Here is a 10,100-nt window from a genome sequence, read left to right as displayed (position 1 = left end):
GGGAAATGAGAGCAGACACTACGGCCTGGACAGCATGGGAAGACTCCTGCAAGTGAGCGTTACACCTGCAGGCAGATCCACCATTACCAGCTCCCTGATAGCTAAGTGACTGTCTAAGGTCACACTTGTCACCGGTACAGACCCAGTTGAATCCCAGTGTCAGCAGGTGCATGGACAGGCACCCTTCACTGGTTGCAGGTTCTTCAAGAGCCTGTACCAAGACTTTCTATTCTCTTGAGCCATGGTACCATCAGGACTGGTGAGCAGGCAGAATCTCACCCTGCATACACACTACAAAGACACACAGCATGCAGACACCTTTACCCCATCTCTCTCTACATGAAACACTTTGCATGTTATTCTTTATTGCTAGTCACCCCCATGGGCTATTGTTGAGCTAGCTGAAGACTTTGGACATCTACACTACAAAGGACTCCTTCACAATTCGTCTTTCCCCTACTTAAAGGGCTCACTGCATAACATTAGGGGGACTCAGTGATTATTGCATTTCTTACAAATTGTTGTGTTCTAATTGTACCACACTTTCTGGGCCTATGACAGCAGGATTTTAAGGAAGCAGGCGGACACAAAAAAAGTAATTCTCTTCCCTTTTATAGCTGGAGTCATAAGTTCTTTCAGGGCCTACTGTTTACTACTGTTTGACTTATTGTGATCTTCCCTTGCATTGCATATTCTTTGTTGTATGCCTACCAAGACCAAAGTTTAATACTGAAAGATATCTGCCTTAGGAATTCTTGGTCTTATCTGCCTTAAAGCGGAGTTCCAGTCTGTAAAAAAAATAAGTCAGCAGCTACAAATACTGTAATTGCTAACTTTTAATATAAGGACACCTACCTGTTCAAGGATCCCATGATGTTGGCACCCCTAGCCAATTCGGCAAACAGTTTTGGGTGCAGGTGCTGACATCTGTAGTAAGGAAAACAAGAAGAGAAGCATTGCCACTTCACAGTTTCCTACTGCGTATGCGCAAGTCATGCTGAGCTTTCTGAATGGCCCCACCGTCTTCTGGGACCTCTGTGTGTCCAAGAAGGCAGCAGTGGGAAGAAGGAGGGGCCAGAAATGAGAAGCGATTGCTGTGCGGCAATCTTTCCAGGAAGTAGGAGCGGGTACCTGTAAAAACCAGGTACCTGTAAAAACCAGGTACTCGTTACCCCCTCCCCCCCTTCAAAAAGTGCCAAATGTGGCAGTGGAGAGGGGGAGCTGGCGAACAAGTGGAACTTCCCCTTTTGGGTGGAGCTCCGCTTTAAAGAATTTACAGTAAAATACTAATTTACTTTGCTTCGGTCTGGTGGCTGTGTACTTGCATTATCACTTTGAAACATGTCTGAAACCAGGATGTCAAAGGTGGCGGGTGGCTTGCAACCTTTAGGGACAGTCATCCTCCAGCGTCCCTCATTGGGGTGGTGCTACACTAATCTGACTATTCTCAGGCGAGTCAAGTGACAATTATCTTGTTTCTTTGGGCATCCTAATATAAGACCCTGTATAATGGCAACACATATTGGAGTCATCCCAATGGAGACAGTATAATCCATACCTGTCCTTCAATGATTAATAATATTATATGTAAAGTAAAAAAATTGTTCAATGTAATTTGCGTTGCCTGTATTGGCATATGCAGCACCAATGTGATCAGATGTACATGCAATAATGTGTCTATGGGTCATCACTTTTCATTACACATACAGTATCCCACAAAAGTGAGTACATCCCTCACATTTTTGTAAATATTTTATCATATCTTTTCATGTGACAACACTGAAGAAATTACACTTTGCTACAATGTAAAGTAGTGAGTGTACAGCTTGTATAACAGTGTAAATTTTCTGTCCCCTCAAAATAACGTAACACACCATTATTGTCTAAACCACTGGCTAAAAAACGTGAGAGCACCCCTATGTGAAAGTCTCCAAATTGAGCCCAATTAGCCATTTTCCCTCCCCGATGTCATGTGACTCATTAGTGTTACAAGGTCTCAGGTGTGAATGGGGTGCAGGTGTGTTAAATTTGGTATTATCGCTCTCACTCTCTCATACTGGTCACTGAAAGTTCAACATGGCACCCCATGGCAAAGAACTCTGAGGATCTGAAAAAAAAAAGAATTGTTGCTCTACGTAAAGGTGGCCTAGGCTATAAGAAGATTACCAAGACCCTGAAACTGAGCTGCAGCACTGTGGCCAAGCCCATACAGAGGTTTAACAGGACAGGTTTCACTCAGAACAGGCCTCACCATGGTCATCCAAAGAAGTTGAGTGCACGTGCTCAACGTCATATCCAGTGGTTGCCTTTGGGAAATAGACGTATGAGTGCTGCCAGCATTGCTGCAAAGGTTGAGGGTGTCAGCCTGTCAGTGCTCAGACCATACAAAGCACACTGCATCAAATTGGTATGCATGGCTGTTGTCCCAGAAGGAAACCTCTTATAAAGTTGATGCACAAGAAAGCCCACAAACAGTTTGCTGAAGACAAGCAGACTAAGGGTATAGATTACTGGAACCACGTCCTGTGGTCTGATGAGACCAAGATAAACGTATTTGGTTTAGATGGTGTCAGGCGTATGCGGTGGCAACCAGGTGAGGAATACAAAGACAAGTGTGTCTTGCCTACAGTCAAGCATGGTGGTGGGAGTGTCATGGTCTGGGGCTGCATGAGTGCTGCCGGAACTGGGGAGCTACAGCTCATTGAGGGAACCATGAATGGCAACATGTACTGTGACATACTAAAGCCGAGCATGATCCCCTCCCTTCGAAAACTGTGCCGCAGGGCAGTATTCCAACATGATAATGACCCCAAACAAACACACCTCCATGACGACCACTGCCTTGCTAAAGAAACTGAGGGTAAAGGTGATGGACTGATTTTGTAAAAAAAAAAAAAAAAGTGATGGACAGGCCAGACCTAAAACCTATTAAGCATCTGTGGAGCATTCTCAAACAGAAGGTGAAGGAGCACAAGGTATCTAACCTCCACCAGCTCTGTGATGTCATCATGGAGGAGTGGAATAGGACTCCAGTGGCAACCAGTGAAGCTCTGGTGAACTACATGCCCAAAAGGGTTAAGGCAGTGCAAGAAAATAATGGTGCCCCACAAAATATTGACACTTTGGGCCCAATTAGGATCTTTTCACTTAGGGGTGTACTCACTTTTGTTGCTAGTGGTTTAGACATTAATGGATGTGTGCTGGGTTATTTTGAGGGGACAGCAAATTTACACTGTTATACAAGCTGTACACTCACTACTTTACATTGTAGCAAAGTGTCATTTCTTCAGTTTTCTCACATGAAAAGATATAATAAAATATTTACAAAAATGTGAGGGATGTACTCTCTTTTTTTAGACACTGTACATCTCAAACACGTTTGCTGTATTATTTATTATCTTTATTATGGAAACAATGATATACCATTAGAATCATTTTCTTCAGAAATGTGATTTCCTTGTTTAATCACGAATGTGAAGCCTTGTACACACAACCGAGGAACTCGACGGGCGAAACACATAGTTTTCCTCGTCGAGTTCCTTGTTAGGCTGTCGAGGAACTCGACAAGACAAGTTTCTTCATTCCCGTCGAGGAAAAAGAAGACATGCTCTCTTTTTGGCTCGACGGGATCCTCGACAGTTTCCTCGTAGAAAAATGTACACACGACCGGTTTCCTCGGCAAAAAAAAAAATCCCAGCAAGTTTCTTGCTGGTTTTTGCCGAGAAACTCGGTCGTGTGTACGAGGCCTTAAATGTTCCACTGTGGTGTTTTTCCTACCAATCATATATGTGTATTTGACAACAGGTGTGTACAGAAAACTCCTCACACGTAAGCATCTCACCAAAAGGCACCAGATCCAATTTTATTACATTCAGAAACAAGAGATCCTAAATAAAAAAATATATAAAAACATATGGAGTACTTTGGAGAATGAAAACACCTGGTAGATATATACCCAAGGCTCCTGGAGTGTATTTGGGTACTGGGAGGCTGGAGTTCCCCCAAGAGGATATGGATAATCACAGTTTTGGAGTGAAGTAAGGTGAACAATGTTGTGTTACAGTTTGGGGAGAAGAAAGACTTGAGACTGCTATGGCTGTACACTGCCTTCCTCTGCAGACAGTCACTTTCAGCCGGGCATGTGATCAGAAGTCCTATTGTATTCCACATGTGCGGTGCAGAAAAGGCAAGGGAGTCAGTCCAGGCAGGTCTCTTGATTGTCAGGTGTAAACCCTTGTTTAGTATCATATATTCCGAGCAGCAGAGATTCTTAGTGAATTGATGCAGTCTAAGACACAACGCCAGAAATAGAAAGTTCAGACTGATAATAATTTCAGGTACCTCGTTTTGGCGTACATAGTGTCCTTTGCAACCATCTTGCCAAGCAGAGTATCACCTATAGTACTTATAGTAGGTTTGCCAGGGAATTAAGACACAGACACACACACACACACACCTGGAGCTTAGATTAGTGCTTACATACGGTGCACAGACATTAGGTCACATAACAGATCAGGGCCACTGCTCCCTCTGCTCACAGAGAGAGCTAATACAGCAATATAGGGCACTGTATGGAGTGGAGGTCAGGAACAGGTCCACAGTACAACGCAGAGACTGAGTTAAAGGGACAATTTACAACTGTGTTACAAAACACAGACAAATGATAGCACTGACTGAGTAATTATACCCTGGGATACCACTAATACCTGAGGGCGATGGAGACAGGAAATACAATAGTCGGCACTGCCTATGTGCACGGCAATGTGTGTGCCCATGCACACACTCTCAAATATACATATACACAGGTGCACATACATACAGGATCCACCTATCTCTCTGCCAATCTGTTCAGTGAGGTCTCAACAGCATGTCTGAACAGTAGCAGTGGTGTGAATTTTTCATGTTAACGGAAGGGACTTAAGCATGAGCTCCATCAACAGCTTCAGACTCTGGCTTGTAGATTGGTGCTCTCTGCTCTTTGGTTTCTTCACTGACATCATCATCCTTGTTATCCATCTGAGGATAAACAACCACACAAAGCTTCTGGCCAGCGCGTGTCATTGCATCTAGGGGAAAAAAAAAAAGAGAAAAATACTTAATTCAACATCCTGACCAATAATAAACCAGACAACAATTTGTAGAAAACTCCATTCCACAACTCTTGCCATAAGGGTAATTATCCTGCTTTATAAAAAGGGATATGGAAGCATACATTTTTTGTATAACTTAAAACAAAAGATATTAAAAGCCATCAGCTACAAATACTGCAGCTGCTGACTTTCAATAAATGGACACTTACCTGTCCAGGGTGCCTGCGGCCCGGTTCCCTACTGCGCATGCGCAGCACATTTTCACTGGTCCCCGCTGTGTTCTGGAAACTGTGTTTCCCAGAACACAGCTGGGGGGCGGTATTCTGCGGATATCTCTCCCCGGAAGTGGGTTCAAATACCTGTATTATACAAGTATCAAGTATCTGGACCCCCCTCCCCCCTGAAAGGTACCAATTGTGGCACCGGAGGGGAAGAGGAATCCGATGAGCATAAGTTCCACTTTAGTGTGGAACTCCTCTTTAAAGTATAACTAAAGGCAAAACTTTTTTTTAGTTTTGGATGGAGTGGAGATGGATTAGATTTTTATTGCTAACTCTGCTCCTGTTAGGGAAATTGACTCTTTATTTGTCCCGTTTACCATTGTCAATGAAAGTGAAAGTAAAAGAAACCCCTACTTTTGCGTTGTCCCCAGAAAAGTAATAGAGGGGAAATCTTCCAATAGGGACGCTAGTTCTAGTGACCAGGGCGGCCCAAAGGAATTCCCTTAATTTGCAGGGATTTCCTCTCACTTCCTGTTTGGCTATGGGACAGACAGTGAAAGTAAATCTCCCCAATGGGACACAGATGTCAAAAAATAAATTGACAGTGGTATAGGTGCACCAAATGGAAACTTTGGTGCCGAAACCAAAACCGAAAATGTAGGATGCACTTGGCTGAAAACCAAGACCGAAAATTACAGTTTTAAAAAATATTTATATTTGTATATACAGTGGAACCTCGGATTGCGAGTAACGCGGTTAACAAGCGTTTCACAATACAAGCTATTATATTTGAAAAATCCTGGCTCGGTTTGCGAGTGTTGTTTTGCAAAACCAGCAGGATTCAAGCCTCAGCAGTGTGCAATACCGCATTTGGCCAGAGGTGCGGGTGCGCGGGTGAAACTCTGAGCCATCGGAAATACTCGGAAACGCTCCATTCCCGAGCCTTTCTGAGTGCATCCGAGCGGTCTCCAAGTATTTCCGAGTCTCTCCAGTGCCCCCCACCGCTGGCCACATGCGGTATTGCATGCAATAGAAGTCAATGTGGAACAATTTATCTTTGTTTTTCCTTGACTTCTATGTGGAAACTCACTTTGAAATGCAAGTGCTTTGGATTTCAAGCATTCTCCTGTAATGGATTATGCTTGTAATCCAAGGTTCCACTGTATAATTGTATTATGTTCAACTTTTTAATTAATATCATAAATGTAAATAAGTATAAATGTATCATCAATTATTGGCATGTTTAGCGCAAGAAAAATGTATCCCTTTAATTTCTACGTATGACTGCACACTGGTCTATTCCATTGTGGTGGTAAAAATCCTGCTTGCTGCATTTTTGGTCAGTAAAAAAAAAAAAGAACGCACAAAAACCCCTCAGTTAAAATGCATCGAAAACGCAGCAAGAACGCATCATTACCGCACCCGTGTTAAGTTTTTGATGCAGTTTTTGAGTCATATGACCTATGAAAAACACTCCATAAGCAGAGTAAAATTGATGTGAATTCGCTGAAAAATCGCCGGTAAAGTCGTGTGTGTTCAGTGCCATTATCGCCACCTTTTTCAGCTGAAATTTTGGTGCATCTCTAGACAGTGGTTATAATTCTCCATTACTGTATCCAAAAAGAAAAAAAAAGAAGCTTGGCCTATAGTTCTACTTTAATGCTATAGTACCCTGTTTTTCTATATTGCTTCTATCTGGCACAATAAGTCCTAGAATTAATAGATCCACCATGTACAAATGTAGAGCAAAAAGAGGTCTTTGTGTTCAAGATATCTCCAGTTATTTATGTCACTTTCTCTCTATATTCTCTATAGACTTTGCTTGATTCCACATATTATCATTTAATGTTCCCCTTTCAAACTCCTTCCAGGATCAGTCTAATCCCATACCAATAAGGCCTCTTGCACACCGCAGTTTGAAAATGCTCAGTACAGCTTATTTTTTTACTGAGCTTTTTTACATTTTGTGCATATGGCCATTAATTGAATGGGCAAATGCACACAGGTGCGTAACCAAGCGCTGTGTATTCTTCAGTAAAAAAAATATCAGTAATTTACGCCTCATGCGCGCAAGTGCGCACTATTGCACACATGTGTGCGCACCATTGCACACATGTGTGCGCAAATGTTCATCAACATACTGTGAACATGAAAATAGGTTTGCAGGCATGCGCACGAACGCATATGTATGAAAATGTGTGCAAATACATACAAAACAAAAAGGCTTGTTTACTTTGGCAGATCCCCGTTCTGTCCGCTGGACTCACTCATTGGCTCCCCCACTAGTCAATCGCGCGCACACACATGCCCACAGAACCCTGTGCACTAACCGACGTACACCTATGGCGTTTCGCGCAGCCGAGCCAACTTGTCACAGTATAACTGTGGCGGCTGGTCAGCAAGAGGTTAATAAAGGACTTGTCAAAAACCTTTGTAGTGTTTTTTCTTTCATTTAAAAAAAGTTTTGGTGAATGAGTACGGGTACAATGTACCCCTACTCATTCACATAGGGGGGTGCGATCTGGCTCCTCCCTTGTTTAAGGGGGCATTAGATTCCAATAAGCCCCCTGCCCAAAAACAACCAATCCCCCCATATTAAGGGCATGTGGCCTGGTATGGTTCAGGGGGGGGGGGGTGTTCACCCCCCCCCCCCCTTTTTCTGATATGCTGGCAAGGGTCTGGTATGGATTTTGGGAGGACTTCGTTCTGCTTTTTTTTACATTTTGGGGCGGGGTTCCCCTTAAAATCCATACCAGATCCGAAGGGCCTGGTATGGACTGGGGGGGGGGGGGGGGGCATGCAATTTTTTTTTTTAAATAGCCGCGTGTTGGCATTTGCGACTGCGAGTCAATTTAAATGTGATTTAAGAAATTTTATTAAAGATGTAAATTGAATGGCTATGCAACTGCATCACTTGCAATCATGTGTGCCAGCTCCTGCCTCAGCACTCCTCAATCTCCTGTTTGAGCCTCTGTGCACTGGCCATAGGTTTAAGATGGAGAGAAAAAGTCCAGGTCAGAGATAGAATAACAGTGCAGCATCCAGGTTTGCTGCAGATCTGAGACTCAGATGTCGAACAGAACTTTCTTTATCTTTATATTGTCAAACAGTGAGAATATCATACCTCTTGTGTCAGTAATAAATACAATTGTAAAGCATAAAAAAAATAAAATACTTTAAATGAAGAATTGTAAAAAAAATAAAATGAAATAAATTAAAAAGCCATTTTTTTACACATGGGGATTCCTTTTGATACTCAATTTAAAAAGTAATTAGGCCCAGGTCTCATGTGCAATCTTGTCCCGGGCAACAACTCGCTAGTGACAGGATATCTAAATAAATAAGGGAGTTTTTATGGCGTAATGCCCATGTTGGGCAGGACAGCTAAGTGTCATACTCTCGATATCAAGGGAAATCTGCAATGTTTCTGCCAGTGAGGCACCAACACCATAAAAATGGGTATTTCTCTGCCCCTGCTCTGTCAGAGTAAAGTATAGGTGAGGAGGCGATTATAGGGGAGGATACAGAAAGTGGAGCTTACAATAATATAGGGTATATAGTGTTATAAGGAAGCAGGAAGAGTTTAAACCTAAAAGGATAATATACTTGTTCTTTAAGGTGAAAATATCTGTGGGGTATTTTTCTTATATTATTATAATATGTATTAACAGGGTATGTATATTAGGGTGACCAGACATCCCTGGTTTCTGGGGAAAGTCCCCGGATTGAGGACACTATCCCCGGACCAAGTCTGTCCCCAGTTTTGTCCCCGGATTGGATTTGAACAGGGGCTGGGGCGATTTCAAAGACAGTCTGTGCAGAATAAAAAAAAAAAAAATCTGAATTACACACCCCTGCCACTCCTACTAGCTTAGGGGGGTATATTTTTTTTTTTTCGTGCCCCCTTCTGATGATCATGTGCTGGTCGGAGCGGAGGGAATATTTCTTCTGTTTCGGGTGCATGCCCATTCAGCTCCACTTGCATGCTCTTCTGGCTTGGCTCAAGTCCCGGCCAGCCATCTGCCTACTTATCTCTTTGCCTTCCCTGGCGGAGAGATCTTCCTCCGCTCCCCACCCAGTAGTAGCCGGGGCCTGGAGAGCAAGACTTGACAGACTGTGAGGCGGGCGGCGACAGGCAGAGAGTCGCTCATTGCCGCCATTACTAGTAAATAGATTTTACATATATATATATATATATATATATATATATATATATATATATATATATATATATATATAATGTCCCCGGATTTCATTTAAAAAATCTGGTCACCTAAATGTATATGGAACGTGGCTTGCGATAAGTAGGGGCCCAAAGCTAATAGCTAACCTAGGGCCCTGTTTCATTTTAATCCAGCTCTGTTCCAACTCGACAAGCCCCAGATAAGAATTCATGCTGAAAATTAAGGTGAACCTAGAGGAAGCCTTTTGCCCCGTACACACCATCACTTTATGTGATGAAAAAAAACGACACTTTCTGTGAAGTAAAAAATGACGTTTTTGAAACTTCAATTTTCAAAGACGAAGTTGCCTACACACCATCGTTTTTCTCACAATGTTCTTGCAAAGTGAGGTTACGTTCCACCACGTTTTACCATTGAAGTAGCTTCTGGGCATGCGTGGATGAAAAAACGTCTTACAAAACGACGTTTTTTGCTACACACGGTCAATTTCTGTGAAGTAAAAAGTGCACTTTTGAAAAACGACACATAAAATTGAAGCATGCTTCAATTTTTTTTGGTCGTTTTTTACAAGACATAAAACGACGTTTTCCCCCACACACAGTCAA

General features: G+C 42.6%; 1 protein-coding gene across 1 annotated transcript in view; it reads right to left on the bottom strand.

Annotated features, from left to right (window-relative positions):
* Positions 1 to 3,833: 3,833 nt before the first annotated feature.
* Positions 3,834 to 10,100, bottom strand: part of SLC7A8 (solute carrier family 7 member 8) — a 77,534-nt gene continuing 71,267 nt past the window's right edge. Inside the window, exon 12 of the mRNA XM_040354533.1 lies at positions 3,834 to 5,066. Coding sequence (XP_040210467.1) covers positions 4,918 to 5,066 — 149 coding nt within the window. The 3' untranslated portion in view covers positions 3,834 to 4,917. The remainder of the gene's footprint in view (positions 5,067 to 10,100) is intronic.

The sequence above is a fragment of the Rana temporaria genome, chromosome 1 (assembly GCF_905171775.1).
Source record: "Rana temporaria chromosome 1, aRanTem1.1, whole genome shotgun sequence".
Taxonomy (NCBI): Eukaryota; Metazoa; Chordata; class Amphibia; order Anura; family Ranidae; genus Rana; species Rana temporaria.
Note: the sequence above shows the minus strand (reverse complement) of the source record. Positions and strands in the feature narration are given on the sequence as shown.